Source organism: Mytilinidion resinicola, assembly GCF_010093595.1.
Source record: "Mytilinidion resinicola strain CBS 304.34 unplaced genomic scaffold BDZ99scaffold_10, whole genome shotgun sequence".
Classification (NCBI taxonomy): Eukaryota; Fungi; Ascomycota; class Dothideomycetes; order Mytilinidiales; family Mytilinidiaceae; genus Mytilinidion; species Mytilinidion resinicola.
Genome location: NW_022985446.1, coordinates 1,502,722 through 1,524,483, shown reverse-complemented (window position 1 = coordinate 1,524,483; position 21,762 = coordinate 1,502,722). Strand labels below are relative to the sequence as shown.

At 53.1% G+C, this 21,762-nt stretch overlaps 9 protein-coding genes across 9 annotated transcripts; 3 read left to right on the top strand and 6 right to left on the bottom strand.

The window, feature by feature from the left end:
- Positions 1–1,736: 1,736 nt before the first annotated feature.
- Positions 1,737–2,255, bottom strand: BDZ99DRAFT_477171 (uncharacterized protein; the record flags this gene model as incomplete). The annotated part of the gene is made up of 1 exon (XM_033722096.1): positions 1,737–2,255. The coding sequence occupies one exon, from the start codon at positions 2,253–2,255 to the stop codon at positions 1,737–1,739; it is 519 nt and encodes a 172-aa protein (XP_033576771.1).
- Positions 2,256–3,175: 920 nt separating this feature from the next.
- BDZ99DRAFT_521123 (uncharacterized protein) lies at positions 3,176–3,590 on the bottom strand (the record flags this gene model as incomplete). The annotated part of the gene is made up of 2 exons (XM_033725589.1): positions 3,176–3,366; positions 3,422–3,590. The coding sequence occupies 2 exons, from the start codon at positions 3,588–3,590 to the stop codon at positions 3,176–3,178; spliced, it is 360 nt and encodes a 119-aa protein (XP_033576770.1).
- Positions 3,591–6,764: 3,174 nt separating this feature from the next.
- BDZ99DRAFT_571556 (uncharacterized protein) lies at positions 6,765–10,584 on the bottom strand. Its single transcript, XM_033728103.1, has 4 exons — positions 10,127–10,584; positions 9,239–10,068; positions 9,047–9,187; positions 6,765–8,755 (listed from the first exon to the last, which is right to left on the bottom strand). Exons 1-4 carry the CDS (start codon positions 10,184–10,186, stop codon positions 7,132–7,134), a joined length of 2,655 nt encoding a protein of 884 aa, XP_033576769.1. The 5' UTR covers positions 10,187–10,584; the 3' UTR covers positions 6,765–7,131.
- Positions 10,585–11,157: 573 nt separating this feature from the next.
- BDZ99DRAFT_509225 (uncharacterized protein) lies at positions 11,158–12,630 on the top strand. The gene is made up of 3 exons (XM_033724388.1): positions 11,158–11,355; positions 11,406–11,541; positions 11,606–12,630. Exons 1-3 carry the CDS (start codon positions 11,283–11,285, stop codon positions 12,495–12,497), a joined length of 1,101 nt encoding a protein of 366 aa, XP_033576768.1. The 5' UTR covers positions 11,158–11,282; the 3' UTR covers positions 12,498–12,630.
- A 267-nt stretch (positions 12,631–12,897) lies between these two features.
- On the bottom strand, positions 12,898–13,815 carry BDZ99DRAFT_417988 (uncharacterized protein; the record flags this gene model as incomplete). The annotated part of the gene is made up of 1 exon (XM_033716840.1): positions 12,898–13,815. A coding segment is annotated over exon 1 (600 nt), but the record flags the coding sequence as incomplete, so codon positions are not given.
- Positions 13,816–15,339: 1,524 nt separating this feature from the next.
- On the top strand, positions 15,340–16,959 carry BDZ99DRAFT_463552 (uncharacterized protein). The gene has a single exon (XM_033720105.1). The coding sequence runs from the start codon at positions 15,372–15,374 to the stop codon at positions 16,743–16,745; it is 1,374 nt and encodes a 457-aa protein (XP_033576766.1). The 5' UTR covers positions 15,340–15,371; the 3' UTR covers positions 16,746–16,959.
- Positions 16,960–17,411: 452 nt separating this feature from the next.
- Positions 17,412–17,833, bottom strand: BDZ99DRAFT_388729 (uncharacterized protein; the record flags this gene model as incomplete). The annotated part of the gene is made up of 2 exons (XM_033715593.1): positions 17,412–17,759; positions 17,813–17,833. The coding sequence occupies 2 exons, from the start codon at positions 17,831–17,833 to the stop codon at positions 17,412–17,414; spliced, it is 369 nt and encodes a 122-aa protein (XP_033576765.1).
- Positions 17,834–18,693: 860 nt separating this feature from the next.
- BDZ99DRAFT_532506 (uncharacterized protein) lies at positions 18,694–19,230 on the top strand (the record flags this gene model as incomplete). Its single annotated transcript, XM_033726481.1, has 2 exons — positions 18,694–18,832; positions 18,914–19,230. Coding segments are annotated over 2 exons (456 nt in total), but the record flags the coding sequence as incomplete, so codon positions are not given.
- A 1,675-nt stretch (positions 19,231–20,905) lies between these two features.
- On the bottom strand, positions 20,906–21,401 carry BDZ99DRAFT_36757 (uncharacterized protein). The gene has a single exon (XM_033714767.1). It carries the CDS (start codon positions 21,310–21,312, stop codon positions 21,022–21,024), a length of 291 nt encoding a protein of 96 aa, XP_033576763.1. The 5' UTR covers positions 21,313–21,401; the 3' UTR covers positions 20,906–21,021.
- Positions 21,402–21,762: the final 361 nt, after the last annotated feature.

Genomic DNA, 21,762 nt, shown 5'->3' with positions numbered 1-21,762 from the left:
GGCATCCGATGCTTGGTGGCATCCGATGCTTGGTGGCGCTCAGCATCCGATGCTTGGTGGCGCTCAGCGTATATGGGGGCGCTCAGCGAATCTGGGGACGCTCAGCGAATCTGGGGACGCCTAGCGAATCTGGGTGGCGTCCATGAGTCTGTGCGGCTTAGGGGATAAGCATTTTAGTAAGCGCATGGCCTAAGGCGAATACAGTCTAGCATCTGAGTGCCATTTGTTATGTTTAAGAGGCCTGATGCGAAAAAAAGCAGTACTATACTCATCTCGAACCCGCGCTAAGAACTTTTTCCTGTGGAAAGTAGCTCCAAATGGTCTACGGGCTGCTCACAAAGTATCTTCTCGCACTTCTCTCATTGACTTTCTTGGGTGCAAGGATACCACCTCTAAACTTTCGGTCAATTATAGTATAGCTGAAGCAATCTGAAAAGGTAAGCAGAAGCGTTAGTAGGATAGGCATTTCATCAAACTGTATGCATAAAACCATCTGACAAGGCTGAAGGTCTGCAATCACACCAGATCTGCAGATGCATCGTTCTTCGCTCACCCTGTCCGGCATCAGCTGTAGCTAGTCAGGCTTGGTACCCGGCCAAGAGGGTATTGGACAAGCACACATGCTCTAGCACCTCCGGCCGTAGTCAGGTAGTTTGAACTTGAGCTAGGGGGAGAAGGGAGCGGAGCTCTGAGCATCCCGGGCCCCCCGACGTGGACATCGTACATACTCAATCACCCAGGCGTTTCAACGGCTCCATGATTGAACGATACTCTAGCAGTACCCGTTTTCCAGAACTCCTTCACGAACCCCACCCCCACACTGTGCCGCACACGGGATTTTACCCCGCCACGGCATATCCAAATTTCAGCCTTGCCCAGCAATAGCAGAACACCTTTGCAGCAGTGAGTCGAACACGACATGAGAGAGCCTACGTCGCCATGTGCATGCGTACAAATGTGCAAGTTTATCATCGTATTCATGCTCAACTTCCATTTGAAATCGTTGAATGTCCCAAAACACTCCTTTCCGTTTCCATTAATGCTGTAGCCACCCGGCGTCGTTCGAATCAGTACCAACGGCATGATTCCATGCTCTTATTTCTGCTTCGCTAATATTGTACGGTGATGGCCAGTCCAAGGATGTAAAGGAGAGCGCACGCAGCTCGAAAGAGCCCTGGAATGTCGTGGTATTTGTAGGCCATACGGACGCCATGGCACTTGGAACAGCCTCGACATCATTTGGACATAAATTATTTCAGCACTTCCGGAGAGATCTTAACGGGCAGAGGACCCATACCTCTGAGTTGACGAGACATGCAGCAGATGCGTACTACGGAGTCTTTGTATCGAATGCTCGCAACCGTCGCCGTGAGCGTTAGGATCCCAAAGATGATACTGACCATTGGCCCGGGAGCCATATTTTACGATGTTTCTCTTGGCGATTTTGGCGAAAGTTGTTGAGATGTAATTGTTGGGCAGAGCCTGGGCCGATTGTGTACACCCTTGTTAAAGTGGAAAGCGTCTGAGAGATGCAAGGACCGCGAGCACTGAGCAAGGTCAAAGCGGATGATAAGGCTCTGCGAACTTATTTCCAGCTCTCGTGATTTGCGTAGATCGTATTAGGAGGGCCGTCTCTCGACTGAGTTGAGATGCAGAATACAGTAGAAATGATGTGGATGATGAAACCTAAAAGAGTACTGTAAGGGCGACGTGAAGTGCGCAGGTTTTATACTGGTTTAGTACAATTCTGGCGAGAGGAGAGCCTTTATAATGGCTAGATGGGCGATTGGCGGAGTGGAGGATTGAGGAAGACTAGTAGCTGGTGAAGGGCCGACGCCTTGCAGGGGAATTATAAGAAAGAACATATAGATAGACCATCTGAGCATCACGCTGGCGATTGGACCGAGCTCTAGCATCAGGACTAGCAGCACTCTCTTGAGAGCGCGGCTGGTCAGTGGATCGGTGCCTGAAGGATTCACTTTCTGGTCCCGACCTTGCGCATTCTGAGGAGAGCATGCCGGCCTCCTGCCGGCCTCCTCCCGACGATTTTTTAATAGAGCGTGCCGTTGAACACAGGAGTACCCCTCGGCGGGCCTGCGACGAGGAGATAGCGCGGTAGCTGAGGCGGAAGCTTCGATGCCAGCAGTCACAGCGCGAAACCCGGGAAGGGACGGCGCGTCGCCTGGAGATTCTCTGGAGCAGCAAGGGTAAGCTACAGATGTGGGCCTGGTCCAAACACGTGACCTTGAGCTCATGATTGGCAATGGAATCTCGGAGAAGATGCCGATGATGGTGATGCCGGTGATGCCGCAGATGCTGGAACGACAAGGCTGAACATCAATCCGGCTTCCTTTTATCCACAAAGGCACGTGCCGTTTCAGCCTCGTTATGCTTCGCTTCAGGCGAAGAGGTGGTTTCGAGAGATTACATGCGAAGTCTAAATTTGAGGGAGGGTGGATGCGGTTTCAGTCCATAATACTGACGAACAAACAAATATAGACTTCAAACCTTCTCGTATTCTTCCATGTCTGACCTCGAATGAGACAGGCAAGATATTGCGGGAATTGATGAAAATGATGAGCTGATAGATTGAGAGATGAAGAGTGTTGAATCAAAGAGATGATGACTCGGGTTGCAGCACTACAACCTAGGGTCAGCAACTCATATGCAGTAACGTATCAGGATAGCATGCTGATACAGGAGGAAGTAACAGGTAGTGCAACAGCAGTGCTGCAGCACGGTATCAGTACTGTATCAGGAAACAGGATGAATCAAGTAACGCGTCAGGAAGAGATACCACGTTATGCCCCCGGGGCTGGCCCCCCTCCTTCCCCTAGTATATAAACAACGAGCTAGACACCCATAGAAATCAGAGTTCACATCAATTTCAACCTGAGTACCAAAGGAGACCCTGACCGATGTTAATCCTGACCTCATCCACCTCATCACCCGGCGACATACCGCTTCCTGACCCACTTCTGGGCTAGGCATATGTTCAGATGGGCGACAACTTTCGAAGGCGAGGGCAGCTGTTTGGATTCAAAAAACGGAGTAAAAAATAAGGTACTTTTTTATCTGGGGTATATAGTACATACAAAAGGTATTCCAAAAGAAGCTCCAATCGAGCGCTCCTTCACACAAGTCATGGCCAATCGTCTCAGGCCTTTTCATACTCTCACCCTCTCTCCAGCCCCCTCTCCTCTTCCACACTCCCGCTCCTCCTCACTCGATCCCACTCCCTCATCTCCATCTGGCTAGCCTCATACGGCGATGGCCAGTACCGCAACTCCAGCGTATCACGACACGGCACGATACATTCCGATCGTTGCGTTACCGTAGCCGCATTTTCTAGGTCACACGCACCAGCTATCGCTTCTCCGTGAGCGTTTGATTTCATGAGTTCGGAAAGGGGTGACTATACCTCTCCGCCGACGCGACCGGCAATAAAAGCGCGCGATGTGAGAGCAGATGGAATCTTTGCATCGGATACTGGCGATGGTAGCCACGATCGTGAGGATGCCGAAGATGATGCCGAGGGTTGCTTCGGTGGAGAGGTGGGAGTGAAGCGAGTGGGAGTCTTGTTCTGTCATTGTGGAGGATTGAGGGATGTCGGAGCGGTCTTGATGCTTGTGCCGTCAGGGTAGATTAGGTGCGTTGCTAGTTGAAGTATAATTTGGGCTGGGTCTGACGTATGATGTTAGGAGGAACATTGCCTAAAAGAAAGGAAGGAGTATCATGAGACTGGACTTCGTATCAAGGGGAGCAAGTAGAAAAGTCTCCTAATGACGTGAGAGTATAACACAAGGGGACCTTTTCTCTGGTGATATTGACAATGTAGCCGTCCAGAATGGCTATGAGCCAAGATGAAGTACGTACCTGGCAACAATCTTCTTGTCTACAACAGCTATCACGTGATTAAAAAGACCAAAGGTGTAAGACGATCTTCTTTCGGGAATGAAACGTGGTCGGAGTATGCACAGTCTCTGAGAGACGCCGAGTGCATTTTTATATGGTTTTTCTTTTACACTGGTTAAGGCAGCTGCGAGAGGGGTGATGCGAGGGAGGCTGTGAAGACGATAGCTGCTGCAGCATGCAGCATGCCACTCTGCACGCGAGCCAATACTATTGGTTTCCCTTGGAGATAGCCTCCAAGGGAAACCAATAGTATTAGCTCTCGTGCGAACCCTTGACAATTACGACTGCCACAACACGTCTCTACGTGTCCCGGAGTGGAAGTTCTAGGGTCTGCAATTTTCAATGACGAATAACATGGCGCGGAGCTGGAAAAGGGCCAGGCATCAAATTCGTCGATCTTGAAAGGCGAGGCCTTGATTTTGTCCGTTGTGTAGCGGTTGAAGGCAGATCCGGACGGAAGCTACGCAGCTCGCTCCGCCGCGCTGACTTGGTTTGGCGAATCTCAGTGATCTATCTGGACTGGAGTGGAGTGGATTAAGCCTCAAATCCACTTTAGTCCAGCAAAATCGCTATAGAGCTCCTGGAGCTCCAGGAGCTCTATAATAAGGCTGAGGGTCACCTAAAATAGCTTGTAATTTCCTGAAATAGTTTAGCGTTAAGAGTTAACGCTTAATGGTATTGCTATACAGCTAATTCTATCTCGTCCTTAGGTAGGAAGATTAGTAATGTTATATTTTCACTACATAGAAAGGCCATATATGCTTATAAGATAGGTGCATTTGCTAAAGAAGCACGTGAAGCGTACGTCACGTAACTTAACAGTCAAACTAATTGGAGACTGGAATCACCAGCACCATACATATATACGTATATATAAACCATTAGAGCTCCAGGATCATCTACAGCCTTAAATCCACTCCATCTAAATAGGAACTCAGTGCAGTCTTGTGCTTTTTTCGAGTGCCTCCATCCCAGTCCAACTCCAAATGGGTCCAGTCCAGATAGATCACTGATGGCCATGGCCATGGCCAGTCTAGGTGTATGGATCGTAGCTCTAAAGAATCCCTTGGCGGAGTACCATCTCCGTTCGGCACTTCTAGAATAGTCATAGCTTCGAGATCAACTAGATTCGGGTTAAACTTAGCACTGAATCTCAAGATGTGAGCGAGTGGTCACACCTCTCCGCCAACGAGATCCTCAGTAGACGCTAAACACAAGCGCACAAATAGAGTCCTGATACCGTATGCTAGCGACCGTAGTGGCGAGGATGAGAATGCCGAAGATGATTCCAGGGACCGCTTCAACGGAGAGACTGGGCCGGGTCATTGGCGGAGTTTGCGTTGACATTGTTAACGAAAGATTGCGTCTTTTTGGCGGCACGCGTAGACAGTGTGAAGCGGATCAAGAATCAAGCATCCAGTATGCAAACGATCTAGTGGAATGTTAGAAGAGAAAGGGTAGGACTTGAGCCGAACATATATGTTTTGGGGTTGTGGGCGTTAGAGTGCATATGCGCTGTCGTACAGGCGGTTTTTGTGAGGATCTCGATTTCGTTGCTTCGGGGATCCTAAGGCCTCCGACGTATGCGGGCGACGCCCTGGTAGGTGTGGTCAAGAGAGCGGGAGTCGTGCGAGCAATGCAGGCGGGGAGTGCAACGAGGGTGCTTTGCTGGGGGGGGCCAATCAGCGGCGATAGCGCGTTATGGATCGCCGCAGCAAAAAGACAAGGTCAATGAAAAGCACTACAAAGTCGTGCTCGACATATTTGTCGGCGAAGCGCTTGCAGCGTGGGCATTACGTTAGCCGCACCCCCTTATCAACTCGAGGTCCGCGGTAGCTCAAAGCTGACGCTAGCGGCTGGCTGTCTTACATTAGCTACAATGTACATGCAGGCCTCGGCGTATTTTACGGCCTGTAAGCCTTGACAGAAACAAAAAGAGGTCGTTAATGCGTATGGCGACGAGGCTGAAGACCTCTTGAAAAGATACCCAATACAGTCAGGTGAAACGCAGACCCCTGGCTGCGTGAGTCTGCTGGCCCACGGCGTCTGCTCAGAATGGTGCCCTTGGAAGGTCGATCCCAGCCTCGTCACCCCCACGCATTATCCCCTGTTGCCCCTGTTGCCCCTCTTGTAAACCTAGGTAGACCCCAGCCCTGCCGTAAGGCTGCAGGCCCAGTTACCACATCACCTTGTCCCGATTTTAGCTCCGTCCGATTTTCCACTGACCACGTTATGGGCATGCTCATAACTGCGCTAGGAAAGGGATGGGAGCTTCGGAAGTGGCCCGGGTTCGGTGGTGTATTGAAGGCGATGGATTCTTGAGCCTATGGAATATCAATTACGGATAATGTTGGAATTTTGGGGAGAAAGACCCGTTGCTGGAGGGGTGAAGAGTACCAAGAAGATCCGGCAGATCAAGGAGAAAGTCCTAATTTGGCATTGCAGAAAATTATCGAAAGACATTCAAGAACTTAGGCCGTTGTTCGTCCACAGAGAACCATGGAAGTTCACTTAAAAATGGGAAAACAAGGACAAAGAATAGAGGCTCAAACCTTTTGAGGTGCTGAAGAGTGACGGCAAGGGAACTCACTAGCACACTGAAACTGGAAAAACTTGAGGGTGCACTTTTCACATCACCACACGGACCCACCATACTCTAAAAGGGGTTCATATTAGACCGTACTACTGTCCCTACTAAACTTCCATCCACCCACAAACCAAAGGAAGAAAAGAAAATGCTTTTCCACCACGTACCAGGCACCCCACCATCTCTGCCTTCTGCTCTCTCCAGACCGTGAGCAGTCCAGCAATCGAACCATTCAGCCGTCGAGCCTTCTAAAGGTGGAAGACCTTCGAGCAGTCTAGCCATCCAGCCATCCACTCATAGCCTTCGAACCTTCCAGCCGACCACCCATCGATCCACCCAGAGAGCTCACCACAGTGGTGCATACCTAGTATAAAAAAAGCAAAGAGAAGACCTACCATAGGAAGAAAAAAAGACCCAACAATCCCAGCGCCTACACAGCTCCATGATCCACAATCTGTTGAACTGCCCACAGTTCTCTCGGATCACCATCAGCAGACGGCAACGCCTGGGGGTGGCCTCGCGAGTTTCCAGGTCGTTCAAAATCATGCTCGATTATCGCAGCACCATCGCAATGCACCGTATCCATGCTTCCAGAAACCGAGGAGAGTCGTCAAAGTCGTTCTGCGCTACTAGGCTGGGCGGCCGTTCACGCCGTCGCTTGGAGCGATACCATTTCCACCCCGCACAGAGACGCTACCGTTCATCGGGAAGCTCTGCGGCATGTTGTTGACAGGTCGAGGGACAGCAGCAAAGCCGTGGCCTGGTAAGGCGAACTTCGGAGGCTGGGCTGGTGGAGGTGGCTTCGGTGGGAGATGAGATGGCACACCCCACTTCGCGATGCTGCTCTGAAGCGGGACCGAAGAGTTGCTCGACTGCGTCGACGTGGTTTGAGACGACGCCGACATAGCAACGGGTTGAGGAAGCGGGTGCGATATGCCCTGTCCACTGGGTTTGGAGGGAGTGGAGTTAGAGCTTTGCGGGACGCGGGGAGCATTGAAAGATACTGGCTGAGTGGAAGGGGGACTAGGGCGCTGCATCTGGTTCATCATCGGTAGCTGGTTAGCCATTTGTATTTGGTTTCCCATCGGCACAGGGACCGGGTAACTGCCATAACCGTTCGTGCTCTGATGCTGCATCTGCTGCATATTAGACTGCATGATCTGCTGCTGCATCGGAAACGAGCCATTACGATGAGTCGGAACAAATGCCTGGCTTTGGGGATTGAACTGCTGGCGGTTGAAACTGCCTGGGAGAGGATGCTGGCTCCTGTTCTTCCCGCCATTAAACCCAGCATTGGGAAATTGACCATATGGATATGCCCCTGGAACGGGCACCTGCCCGGAGGCCGACATCGGACGATCGTTAAGGTTGTTCTGGCCAAATTGCGGATTCATCGGGAATCCGTGTTGTTGGGGTGCCTGTGGCCACTGTTGGTTCATTGGCATAGTCTGTTGCCGGTACGATTCCTGGTAAGATGCCATTGTTGGAACCGACATCTTGGGTGTGACTTGAGAGGGCATTGGTGACGTCTGGAATGACATGCCTCTCTGGAACTCGGCGGACAGGTCGTATCCAGTCGGGGCTGCGCCAGTGTAGTTAGGGTAACTCGCGGGGACGTTCCCAGATTGGAAACCTTGATTGGGCCACCCATACTGTGCCTGGCTTTCCTGATGCATCGTAGGATACGCTCCAGTGTATGCTGCAGGCGAAGCGGTAGGACCCATGGTGGGAAATTGCTGCGGAGTCTGCATCGTAACAGGAGGATACTGACCATAATACGCGGCGGCCGGATCTCCCGTATAAGCCGGCGGACTGTAGGGCTGGGGATAGAAAACATTGAACCGCGATCGAGCTTCGAAGCCATCGTCGTCGTAATTGCGTTGCTTCTTCCCCTTCTTTTTGCCCGACGCAGAACTCGATCTTGAAATATCTGTCTCTTCATTCAAACCGGCGGCAGCTGCCGTGGACTCATTCTCCTCCGCTTCCGCAGCACCGAAAATGCGCTGTCTAGCCTCTTTATATCTCGCCTCTCTCTCTTCTCTTGTCAAGGCCGACTTGTCTTTGCCCTCGTCTCCTCCGTCACTACTACCGCCGCCTGCTTCAGAAGTAGTCTTGGAAGGATTCTCAGAGTTAGCATTTGTATTAGTACCAGACTTCTCACCACCACGACGCATGATCTTCCGAGCGGGTAGATCAGAAGGCGGTGTAGCCGCGATTTTCGAGTGAACTGGCAAGGCCGAAAGCGGCGGTGGACTGTGATGTAACTGTCAGCATGAGAACCTCTGTAGGGGAGGTTCCGAATTATGAGCTTGGGGGTGTTGCAAACGGCTCCAGGTCGCGAGAGAATGTAAAAAGTCGTGGTCCTAGTCGCCGTCGCCGTCGCCCACGCCATCGCCATAATCATCTTGAATCCCTTCCCAATTCCCACCCTTTGGCCAATCCCAACCGCTAGTCTGATCGCCATTGCCTTCGATTTCGACTTCGTCGTTGCTGTTGTCGTTGCTGTCGCTAAAAAAAGATTCTAAGAAAGGGTATGACACTTACATCCTGCAATAGGACGTCTTCGATATCTTGACAGCAGTCATCGAGTCATCGACAACATGACCAAGCAAATAATAATCCGCAAGTCGATGCGTGAGCATCCTGTAGAACGTGTTACAGTTGGGTAGTGACAGCTCACTCTCGCTAGTCACGATCAGCTCGGATTTCAACGTATGAGTATCCGATGCGACGTACTTGGAGTCCTTGACAAAGTCGATGAAATCCTGCTCGAGCTTCAAGACAAACAAGCGGTCTCGTGGGGACTCTAGGGCTTCGATAAGTTTTTCGTCGGGAATCGCTGGTGGTTGGGCAGCATTTATAGCGCCATTCACAAGCGGTTGGGACACAGGTCGAGCGGCATCCGTGGGAGCAGCCGGATCGAATAGCACGTGAGTGCCACCGACGTTTGGCGTCTGGAATCGGCCAGGCGGAGCTCCTCGTGGAGGTATTGGGCCAATAGCAGAGATCTCATGAAGCTGGTCGCGGAATGCCCGCGCAACGCCACTGTCCGAGCCAACTCGCGAGCCTGTTGCAACAGAGTCGGGAGGCGAAATGACATCCTCCTCTTCAACGGCGCGCAAACTGGCACTGTCATCGGGACGAATTGATTCCTTCTCGTCCAGGGCAAAGGTCGTCGCAGAGGCCACGCTTTTGCCATCCAAGCTGGGAAGCTTTACGGAACCGTCCGACGACGACAGCTGCGTAGTGTTGTCATCCGTCTCGAGCGACTTGACGAGGGCGATAGAGGGAGGCGGCTTCTCGACATCCTGGTCTTTCGACCCAGGCTCGGAGGTGACCTGTTTGCCGGTCATGTTGGCCCATTGTCCAGTACGGGAGTCTGTACTACAAGATGTCTCTTGGGGTCCCCGCGCGGAATCGTTATTATGCAGGTGGTGTGCGGCGTCGGCACCAGAGCCCGTCATCGGGGTGGGCTGTATATGGAGCTTCGGGCTCGGCGGAGAGCGGTGAGCATTGGGAGTAGAATCCTTCATATTCGGAATTGGTTTGTATGTAGATGCTGCGACCTGGTGAAGATTAGCGAGATTGAGCGGCGATCTGGGGTCGAAGCTTGATTTCACCCGCCTTTGCAAATGAGGGTTTCACCGATACGTTCTCGACAGGGACGGCCGCTGTAGAGGCCATGTTGTACTCCAGGAACGCCAATGATAGTGAAAGTCGGAGCTGCGGTGCTGGGGCGCTCGGAGCGATATGTGATGTCGTCCAAATAAGGAAGTAGGATGTAGAAGACAGGGAGCAAATCTCAGGAAACGGGGTTCTCAAGGAAAGTCAAAGTAGCCAAGGCCAGAGTACTGGACATGATGGGTATTCAACATAGCAAGGTGAAGGTGAAGAGGAGGTGGGGGAGGGTGGATGAGCTCCAGGCGGGTGCAGAGAGCCCAGCGGAGAGAGCTGCTGCGCCTTCGTAGGGCAGCGCGGTGAACGGACGGGCTTGCACTGCGAGTTTGCGTGTCCTACGCTGGGTGCAAGAGAGGACGAGGTCGGGCGCTGAACAGTCCGCAGCAATGGAGGCAGCGGTGGAGGTGCGAGATGGGAGGGAGGCGGAGAGGTGGCCGTGGTGGGATTCCATCACAGGAATTCTGGAGCCGGAGACGGGCCGGGAGGACTTGGCGTCTTTGGGCGGTTTGCACCGGGCCTGCCTAAACTGCTGGCTCTTGGCATGCACAATTGCGTGCCAGCAAGATATCCATGGATGTGGATACGTCAACAAAGCTGTTTCGTTCAATTGCTCATCAACGAAAGCACGTCGGACGGTAGCAGACCATTTCCACCTGCTCCTTGAACCACGCACCCAGCCAATGGGCATCAAGACTGTCAGGGGTGCTTGAGCAAAAGTGGCAGTCCAAGAATCTCTGCCGCCTCAGACGGGCAGCATTGGGCTGCCGCTTCATGTTGGCCTGGCTGCGATCAGAATTTCACATTTCCAGCGAATGCACAATCAAAAGCATGATTTCACGCTGTATGAGCCAATGAAATAAATCTCGACCTGTTTCACGTTTCCGCTCACGGAGCACATGACTTCGTAAAGATCGCGGCCTTGGCAGCATTTTTCGTACGCGGCCTTGGGCCTCAGCTCGCCGCATCACCGCCAGGCATCTCCAACTGCACCTCACCTCGCCGAGAGTTCACCTGCCGCTCTCGCTGAGGCCGCCTCCTACTTCTCCTCGAACCGCCTTGGATCCCTTTCAACACCTAGCAAAGCGCACCGCCACGCCGGACCATGTTTCGCGGTCCCAACGGTGGTCGCTCCAAGGCGACAGCTACCACGCTGTGTCAGAAGTGCCTGAAAAAAGATACGCGTGCCCTCACTCCCAGCCCGCCTTCTGTACTGACCTCTCTGCACGGCACTACAGCTACGAATGCAAAGCAACCGCCCAAGAACGCCCGTATACCTCCCGGCCCTCCCGAACCCAACAGCTGCACAACCCAAAGCTAGCCCCAAAGCTAATGAGCGATGTGCCCAACGACCTTCTCCGAAAGTAGGCCCACCACCACACCATCCACTCCTACACCTCTCTCCAGTTTCTAATCTCTTTGTCACAGGAAAGGCGTAGCCGACGAACAACTCGCCAAGATCGCCGCCGCTGAGCGAGGCCGCAAGCACGACCGAGACGACGACGGCGCCTCTCACTCACCGCGCAAGCGCTCGCGCTCTGTTTCCTCGTACTCCTCGTCTGTGTCGACAATCTCTACGAACCGCTCTCCCTCACCACCGCCCCGGAAAGACAGGCGCGTCGACCGAGACACGTCCATGGGATCCCCGCGCAAGCCGACCGAGGCCCGAAAGAGGCGGCGGAAGTCTGAGTCCCTGTCGGAAGCGTATAGCTCATCGGACGAGGACGGCGTCAGGGGCAGAGGGGATCGCAACACGAGGCGGAGGATGAGCTCGTTCAGCCCGGCGCAGCGAGGCAGGCGTCGAAGCAGGTCGTGGTCCAACCGCATGGACACGTCGAAGAGCCGGAGCCCAGTCAGACGTGGCAGGCCGCAACGCGCCTCTCCGGACACGAGGATGAAGTCGCGCAGTCGCAGCTTCGGGAGGCGAAGACTCTCACCCGTTGGAAGACGCATGTCGTTGTCTAGGAGCCGCAGTCAGTCCAGGAGCCGGCGTACCAGGAGACGCTCGTCGCCGCCCCGCCGCACAATGGCGCCGAAAGGAGGACCGCGCAGCCCTGATGGATTGGGAGACTTCAATAGTCCCGGCCCGCGTCGAATCCGCTCTCGATCCCGCAGCCCGTTTCGCCCTAGGGATGCCCCGTATGCTGGCAATCGCAATGGTGTGCGCGAGGATCGTCGTGGTCTGCCTGCTGACGGCCGACGAGCGCTGCCCCAGCATGCTATGGGCAACGGACATGCTGCGCCTCCGCCAGTCCGCAAGGAGAGGAGTCTGAGTCCTTACAGCAAACGTCTTGCTCTGACGCAGGCCATGGGACGCTGAATAATAAAACCAACTGTCATCATCGGAGGCCTGGTTATGGGTATTCTCATTGGTGCGGTATTTCATTTGGGCATGATAATTGGAATAGGGGCGTAGCTTAGTACGGATACCCAATACTTGAATCAACCACAGTCTCATCTCTATATGCGCAGCACACTCTTTGCATGGGCATGTGATGTTTATGATGTTGACAATTTGTCGTCCTTCGCTTTTTACGCAACGCGCGACTTAACGCCAGCACCAGCACGCCGTGGTGATACATCAACGCCCTATGAAAACCCAAAGCTTTCCCACCAGACCTACCCCAATACAGCCAAAACTCCAAACCTCAAACCTCAAACCCTGGAAACCCCCTCTCCCACTCTCCCCCTCAAATTAAATCCTCCTCCCCCCCCCTCCCCTCCCCCTCCCTCTCCCGCCGATGCATCGCCTCCACCAACGCCACCCCCTCCATCCCCACCTCCTCCCTCTCGCCCTCCCCCACCGCCTTCTTCCCCCCCTCCACCCTCTCCCTCACCAACCGCGCAATCGCCCTCTCCGTCTCCGCCTCCAAGCCTTGATACTTCTCCCTCAAATCCCGCTTCAGGTCCCAGTTCGGCCGCTTCGGCTGCAGCTTAAACAGATCCAGCGGCTCGTCCGCGCGCTCCTTCGCCTGCTCGCTGCGCACCGCGATGTGCAGGTCGTGCGCGCGTTTTTCGAGGGTAGCGGCGGTTTCGAGGTGCGCGGGGAGCGTGTCGAAGCCGAGCTTGGGGGCGCGCGTGGCGGGGTCGTAGTTGCGGCCGGAGAGGTAGGGGGCTGTGGAGGGTTGGTCTTCTGGGGGGGTTGTGGCGGAGGGGGGTTGGAGATTTGTGAGGGCGGTGGGGGGGGAGGAGGGCTCGGGGTGGGCGGCGGAGGTCGAGTCGGAGGGGGCTTTCCGCTTGAGGGATTTGAGGGCGGCGAGGCGGGCTTTGCGGGCGTCGGTGGCGGCGTTGAGCTTGTTGAGCCTGGTTTGGGCCGACATGGTTGCGGTGGTGTGGTGTCGCAAGCTTGAGAAAAGCTGGGGGGACGCGTTTGAGGTCAGAGCCGTAGTGTCGGAAGGCAGGCGAAGACGGTTGCTGGTGCGGTGGGGTATACGGAGTTGTAGCACCTCGGGCGCTGTCGCGTTGTTGCAAAAACAGTTCGTGTAGAAAGGATTTCGAGGTGGATCGCAAATGGTGAAAACGGCTCGCTGTTCGCGGGAGGGTCGACTTGATGGTGTCGGAGGATAATTCGAGATGTCTCTTACTCAGGTACAGTGTCTAGAGCTGGAGAAAGGTAATCTCCACGTGTTATAGTAAAGACAGCGCGTGGATGCTACCTATGTTCTCGTCGCAAAGGTCGAGGTGAAGTCGAAATGCCTTCAGCCACATCGGAAGCTCCAGCCACAACCCAAAACTTTTTGGCCGAACCGCAACACCACTGCGTCCTATCCATCCCAAGCTTGCTCCTATCTCTACTCCTCGCCATTCATGGACCGATGACCGTCGCGACGCCCCGCATCTCATGCCCCGCTGTCTCCTCGCAAATGCCAGGTGTTTTGCCAGCACAGATTTGCCCGTTCTCCAGTTCCTTGCCCCTAGACTGTTCGTGCCGAACGCGCCCTGGAGATATGGATGTGGGAAGAGATGGAAAACGGGCGGTGTTGGATCGACGAAAAGGGGACAAGAGGACGCAAATGCTGGGATGGAAGTGGAGGTGACGGGTCAAGATGGAAAGGCAATGGTGAACGGAGAGCAAAAAGCACAAGTCGATCGAGAACTCAACACCAATGTCGGTCGGGGGAGACTACGAGGGCCACGAAGGCTATCCAGTTCGCAAAAGAGGGCCCGAAGCTCATCCCATATTGCGCCGCTCTATTCCGAGATCTCCGCTTTCTTCAGGAGCCAGCTTCGGACCCGTAAGCACGCAGCTCCATCGGCGAGTAGGAAAAGCTATACACCGTCTAAAACCGCAACGAAAAGGCGTTTGGAAGAGTCAAATAAAGACCAAGAGCAATATTACACCGGCAGGTACATTCAAAAGATCTTCGGCAACTGGATGAAACGCTCGGAGGACTCCACTACTCGTCCACCCCGCCGTCGACGAAAGGCGGCTGCATACGCAAATGTTCCGCGATCTCATTTCCAAACCAAGTTCCTCTCGCCAGATCTCAAAAACATAACCAACGATGCCGTGGTTCGGCTGAAAAGTCGCCGCCGATTTCTTCGCTCTCTTCCTCCAGGATCCGTAACCAAAGTGTCTTTTACAGACGGAGCTTTCCCTATAGAGTCCTGGACGAAAGGATTCGCAGTTCTCAACTCTTATCAAATAGATTTTGATCGGATCCGCCGTACTCTTGAACTTGACCCACAATGTGCCCGTTGGGCTCATTTATTCTACAAAGGGCGTAGATCTCCCTCTGTTCAACGACGGATATGGCAGAGGTTTCGTCACCGACGACAGTTTGAAATGTGGCCTGCCATTCTACTATGGCTACTACAACATGACGTCTATAGGGCTTTTGACTTTCTCAAGATCTCCTACACCCATCCTTATCCTCCGTCCTTTATTGCAGTCGATAGTCTGGAGTATATTGCGTCCTACCTACAAAATCGAGCAAACAAAAGTCGGCAAACGAACGCCGGCAGTTATCAGAAAAAGATCGAGGAATACAATGAAAATGTTCTTTCGACTTTCTTGGCTTATCTACGACAAAACCGTCCTCCGTTCATAGAGACCATTTCTCAACGACTTGTCCTACTTGTTATGAAGACGTGTCCAGACGAGGAGCTACAGAGCCTTTATAAAGATCTAGCCTGCCACGGTGTCAAGCTTGACCCTAGAACAGTTCTAGCGTTTACAGCAAGGTTCGTAGGCATGGGCGAGCACCAAGTTGGATTAGAGACTCTCGGAAAAGCCATAGAACTTGGTCACTCTTCTTCGGAGCACGGATTCATACAGCTTGCTTCCGCGGTCCTGCGCTGCAGTGCCGGGGATGGAAAATCCTACCACGCGACTGCCGGCATAGTAGCCCGACTCTTAGAACTCGGTGTGTCTCTTGACACCCAACTCTACAATATCATCATTCACAACGCCGTTGAAGCCCGAGACTACCAGACCGCCTGGCGCATCTACGACCTCCTAGAGTCAGGTGAAGCTGGTGTGAAGCCCGATGGCTATACCCTTGGCATCCTTCTTTGGGGACTCAAACATGACGAGAATCCATCCAAGCATCAAGACTTTGCGGATTTCTGTGCGGAACGTGCATACGAGTGGAAAGACAAGTGGCTCGCAACCGAATACCTACACTACATGTACGTCTGCTATGAAGGAGACGGCGCTCAAGACACTATCCGCATTCTCCGGAGCAAATACAGCCACTTCTTCGACCTCCAACCGCTCATCGACCTGAACATATTCCCACGCGGCGTCCCCTCTCAGCCGGGCTGTATGCCGCCCTCTCTACCTGCTCTCTTCATCATGATCACCTCCTACCTTCATTCCTCGCAGCAGCTCAACGACGGCAGCATCTACGACCTGTACATTCGATTCCGAGCCCTCGTCTGCGCCGGCCACCCCATCATCGGCCCCCTCGCCGAAACAACCCAGACCCACAACGCCTTCCTCCTCGCCTTCTGCGACCGCCCGACTCTCATCAAATTCGCGCCTATGATCATCCGCGACATGGCCTCCGAACTCCCCGGCTCCGCCAGACATGCCACCGAGAACCGCCCTCTCAGACAAGCCGCCCCGAACGCAATCACCTGGAACATTTTCAGCCACGGCTTCGTGAAAGCCGGCCAGATGGCCGCCGCGGAGAAGGTCGTCGAGCTCATGCGCAAGCGCAACATAGAGTCAAATGAGATCACGTGGGGGACGCTGTTGAATGGGTACGCGGCGGCGCAGAATGTGGAGAAGGTCGCGGAGGTGTATGGGAAGATGAAGCGGATGCCGGTGGAGCTGCGGGCGAAGGCACCGGAGCTGGAGGCTGGGTATACGATGACGGCGTTGGGAAAGATTAGGAATCGAGCGGAGTTGATTAGGGCGCTGAGGGGGGAGGTGGAGAAGGATGGGGATGAGGGGGTGGTGGAAGATGACTGGAGCTCTGCGTCGCCGATGTTTCATCCTACCGGGCGTGGAGAGTCGAGTGGGGATAGGAAGGATGCCCTGGTGGACGATGTCCGTCGACCCGAATATGATGGACATTATGGCGAGATACATGATGCTGTATCTGGTTGGGTCAAGACGTAACAGGGGCCTTTTAGGAATACAGGTTGATAAGAACCCAGCCTGCGGAAATGCTCTTGGAATAGTCGAGTATATATCACATACCCCCTTCGTGTATCTCACTGTACAGTACGCCTCTTTTTCTCTATTGCACATTTTGTAGACATAGCGTGGAAGCTATTGCATATACCATTCTGTAAGAACAGATAGTCGAATGTTATGCATATCAGACTCTCACTACTCAACTTCGCATATCAACGTATCCAACGAGTCATTTCTCCGTTACAATGACTTATCAGAGCTCCGTGGACACTCGTCTACCGCTGCTTGAAGCTCCTTGAATACATTTTCGAAAATCTGCACTTTGTTGATTGGAACAATCAGTAAGCTCGTGAGGTGGCTAATAGAAGTGCCCACATAACTGTGCTTTCCATCGCTCCAGATTTCTATGCACATGTTAGCGCACCACAGATAGCAGCAGAGCAGCATACACGTATCAACAACGACGCACTGTAGCAATTAAACCCAAAAAGCTGTCTTCTGATTCCGAACTCATACAATACATAATTGTACACCACCTGATCGTCCCTCATCCCCCCTCCCGCTGCAGCCATTGAGCCCGTCCATTAAAACACCGCCGACTGTCCCCGGGTGCTGGCTGCTGGATGCCGGATGCTGGGTATCTCCCCCTCACACCTCCCTCTTAACCTCCTCCTTAACCTCCTCCCCCTTCGCCCGCAACCTCCCTATCACACCAGCAAGCCGATCCTCCACCCCCTCCCTCACGCGCCGCCAATCCGTGTTATAAACCAACCGCACCTCCCGCTCCAACTCCCCGTTCCACCGATCCTTCGCCGTCTCCAGCAGCCCCGCGCGCGCTATCCGAGTCGTCGGTTCCGGGACGGGCGGTTGGGGGTCTAGGATATTCGAGAGGACGGCGGTTTGTTGACGCAGGAGGGAGGCTTGGACGAGGCGGTTGCGCGTATGTAGCGAGAGGGTGAGGTAGAGGGTTAGGGAGGTGAGGGTTGTGCCGGCGAGCTGGGGGGAGGTTAGAGGGGGGGGAGGGAGGCGGGTGGGGATGGGGGGCGTACGAGGCCGGTTGTGAAACCCATCGTGTGGGTGGTGTTGCGTGTGGTGTTGAGGTGGTGGGTGATGGGTTGATTGAGGCCGGCGCGCGAGAGGAGCGGTGGGCCCAATGCTAATGGTGGAGAGTTGAGATCGCCTCGCGGAGAGGGATTCGGTGCGGCTAGAGCGGGTGCACTCGCGGTCGTGGTGTTGATATTGGGAAGGATGAGGTTTTGGTGACGAGATAGAGTTGGGTTGAGGTTCTGAGATGCCCAGATGTGCAGGGGTAGTGAAAACTCCCCGGGCATGGATGGGTTTTATGGAGGATTATATTTGCACTGAATGTGGATCCAACTAGAGATTATTGGGATATGCTCTGGGGATCAAAAAGTTCATGAGATTGCTGCACTTTGGAATCGAGTAGTTCATGAAAGGTCACGTGGTTGAATGCTGAGGCATGGAAGACTAGTCGATGGTCTTTCGTCCTAAAATACCTTCACCCATACCTTACAACAATGTATGCCATTGTCTTCAGAACTTCATTTCGCAATCTGAGTGCAGATATATTCTGTTTTTGATCTAGCCATAAGGTTTTCATGCTTTGGGGATGTTGGCCTTCGCACGGCTGAGGCGCATGCTACACCGTGGCTATCGAGACTGAACACCTTGTCATATCGCACAGCTTCTTTACTCTTTTTCCCTTCCCACTGTTTGATTTCATTATTCACATTTCTTGACTGACGGATCAACTATCTTCAAGACTCTCAAATAAAGAACTGTCTCCGAGAGGGGCGCCGAACTCCTGTTTCCATTCACACAAGCGTTTGTTTCACCGTCTCCATCAGCCTTTCTAGGCTACAAAGCACTGCCCCACTACAAACTTGGTGCGTCCAAATCGAAAAAGGCCATGGCAGCCTTCCAGTACCAGCCATTGGATCGCTCCAGGAAAGAAATCAGGCTCTTGATACTAGAAGACCCACCCAATCCTAGTAGAGCAATTTTCCGATCAACCACTTTGAAATGCCGTATGATTCATACGTCTTTGCGTTTCTACTCTTCAGAAGGCTCCCCAGTCCCCAATCTCGATTCATTCGACAACGACACTACTATTCTAGAGAAGGACGCAGGATTTTCACCACGGCCAGACTATTACGCGCTGTCTTATGTCTGGGGAGATCCTACCCCAGTTATAAACATTGAGATCGACGGAAAGCACACCAAGATCACGAAGAATCTCGCCGAGGCTCTAGGATCCATTCAGAAAAACACAAATTATCATGTGATCTGGGCCGATGCGATATGTATCAACCAGGCAGACAATGACGAAAAAGGCTGGCAGGTCCAGCAGATGATTGAGACATACGCAAGAGCCCATGCCGTCATTGCATGGCTCGGACAGTCGTTCAATCACAGCGATCGAGCCCTCCGCGATCTGGATGCCATGTATAAGATGCTCGAGGCACTTCAGCTTCCGAAAGGATCTAATGCTGATGACCTCTTATACTCTGTAATTGAAAGATTCTGCAAGGAAAATTACCCTAATCCTGAGGCAATAAAGCAACTATATCAACGGCCCTACTGGAGACGTATATGGATTGTCCAAGAGCTAGCAGCGGCCAAGAAGTCGATTTTCGTATGCGGAAACCAAGTAGCACGTGGTCTAGACTTGTCTTTGCTTGCCATCACTTCGAACACCTTTCATTCAAACCTGTTGCAACATGCGTCGTACAACGCCATAATGCTTAATATCGTCGCTACCCCCTTATCCCGGCTTTTACGGTTGTACAAACGTGTTACTTTTCTCCCTCCCCCAAGATGGTCCGAGTCTTCTCAACCAACGCTTTTCCGACTTCTCCAAACGTTTGGACCCTCCGAGGGGACGAGCTCACTCCAGTCGTCAGACCCCCGCGACTTTGTATACTCGCTTTTAGGTCTCTCCTCCGACAGGAAGACTTTGAATATCATGCCTGATTATTCCAGTAGTGTGTCAGTTATCTTCACGTCCATTGCCCGATGCCTGGTATATTCGGGATACACCGAGACGATCCTACTAGGATGCCCGGAGGAGAACCCCGAAGACCTATCTTCCTGGGTTCCTCACTGGTCTCATGTCTCTACGCCCCATTTCAGATACACGTCACCTGGCATAGTGCCCATGGTGACCGACTGCGATATCACCGATACAAAGGAGATCACGCTTAGAGGGTATCTTCTAGACACAATCTCATTCATGACACCCCCGTGGCCTGACGCGGAAAATACTCCGAACGATGAAGGAAATGAAGACCTCATCAGATCGCTACAGTTATGGTTACTGGATACGAAGCACCTCGTCAACGATGTTCCAAGAGGCCTGTTATCGAGAAATAGACGTACTGTATCAGATGATCATTCTGATACCAGCAAAAACTGTCTCGCGCAAACTGTTGTAGCGGATTCCAATATGGTCTCGCAGCCGACTCCTTTTGGTCCTGATGCTGCTGAGAGCTACGAGGCGCTTATGGAGTGGACCCCGTCCTGTGGACAACGAGCAGTACGGGGGCTAGGTGACCAAAGCTGGGGACTACGCAACTTGAGTGTCATTGCCCTACAATATATCACGATGGGCATCAAGAGAGCTATGCATCTAGATGACCAAAGCCGGGGACTGCGCAACTTGAGTGCCGTTACTCTACACTATATCACGATGGCCGTCTATCTGGCTGAGCACGGCTATTGTGTCTGTCGAATGCAATCAGGTGCCTTGGGATTGGTCCATCGCCGCTGCAAGAGTGGCGATCACATCGTAAAGTTCCCCGGGGTTTCAGTTCCTTGCGTTTTGCGACCAGATACAGGGGGTAAGGTCAACGACGGTACCGGAGATGAGTCGTCCACTCCTGCTCAAGAGTTCTCGGGGGAAACTCGCTGGAAAGTTTTAGGAATGGCCTACGTGCACGGAAGCATGGACGGAGAATTTCACACCCGTGATCTCCCTCCGTCGTTGCAAAGCTTCATACTGTGCTAGTCTATCACCCCGTGCAAGCTTACGATGAAGGGGAACAAGCATCTGGATGCTACGCTGCATTTCTAGGCGTTGAGCTCGGGTGATTGATCACGTCAGTCACGAGAAATCGATTCACCCCGGATATGTTTTCAAGCAAGCGAGAAAAAAGAGTAGTATGAGATCCACGAGTATTTCCTACGTCATCTACACGACCTCTTCTCGATAAATCAGCATGAGACTTGAGGTGGAATCCTACATACCAACATTCAACCACTCCAGCGCGCCAAAAGCCCCGTTCCTTTCCGTCACAATCTGCCCGCCCGTCGGACCTGTTAAATGCGCCGCAATCGGCGAATTGATCAGCTCCGCTCCTTCTAACATCATCCGGCTCCCATACCTCTCTTGCAGCCTCAAACTCTTATGGTTCGGGCCATAGCTCAGCGACATCCACTTGTCGCTTCCGGCCCCTTGACCTCGACGTCTGTGACGGAGGCAGCGCAAACCTGCATGGCCCGCCGCCATCGCGCAGCTAGAGATACGCATTCCCTGGACTCTTATATGTTTTCATTGGTTCGGTCATGTATCGATGTCCCACAACTTTCGTAGGCAAAAAAACGAGAAGTATGATTACCCATAGTTGGCGCGCTCACCTGCGCATCACGTGGCTGCTAAATCACGCTTCTGCCGTCTATAAGAGCCGTCGACGGTGCGTCTCCTTTGGTCAAAGATCAACGCTTGGTTCCCACTGGCATGCAAAATGCCTACGCAGCCAATGCCATGGTGTGTGGAGCAAACTTGACTGCAAGCCAGGGATATGAGAGGGGTCGTTGATCGAGTATCGAGAAAGCCCCATGTCTGGGGCTTGGGCTTCGAAAAACAGAGCAGAAGGTAGAGCAATTGCTGAATATGTGGGATTTGGGCGTGGAGATGCCCCCCCAGAGTTGATAGTTATCGTCAACTGGATCAGATGATGACGCTGTCCATAATTGCGAG

What these genes read in the sequence shown, in the direction of transcription:
- BDZ99DRAFT_463552 (XM_033720105.1), top strand. Translation starts at nt 15,372, where the DNA reads ATGGGCGAGCACCAAGTTGGATTAGAGACTCTCGGAAAAGCCATAGAA.
- BDZ99DRAFT_509225 (XM_033724388.1), top strand. Translation starts at nt 11,283, where the DNA reads ATGTTTCGCGGTCCCAACGGTGGTCGCTCCAAGGCGACAGCTACCACG. An exon ending in TCAGAAGTGCCTGAAAAAAG is followed by an intron (nt 11,356 to 11,405) that starts ATACGCGTGCCC and finishes ACCTCTCTGCAC; the next exon opens with GGCACTACAGCTACGAATGC. An exon ending in CCCAACGACCTTCTCCGAAA is followed by an intron (nt 11,542 to 11,605) that starts GTAGGCCCACCA and finishes TCTTTGTCACAG; the next exon opens with GAAAGGCGTAGCCGACGAAC.
- BDZ99DRAFT_571556 (XM_033728103.1), bottom strand. Translation starts at nt 10,186, where the DNA reads ATGGCCTCTACAGCGGCCGTCCCTGTCGAGAACGTATCGGTGAAACCC. An exon ending in TGAAACCCTCATTTGCAAAG is followed by an intron (nt 10,069 to 10,126) that starts GCGGGTGAAATC and finishes AATCTTCACCAG; the next exon opens with GTCGCAGCATCTACATACAA. An exon ending in GACTTTGTCAAGGACTCCAA is followed by an intron (nt 9,188 to 9,238) that starts GTACGTCGCATC and finishes GATCGTGACTAG; the next exon opens with CGAGAGTGAGCTGTCACTAC.
- BDZ99DRAFT_36757 (XM_033714767.1), bottom strand. Translation starts at nt 21,312, where the DNA reads ATGCGTATCTCTAGCTGCGCGATGGCGGCGGGCCATGCAGGTTTGCGC.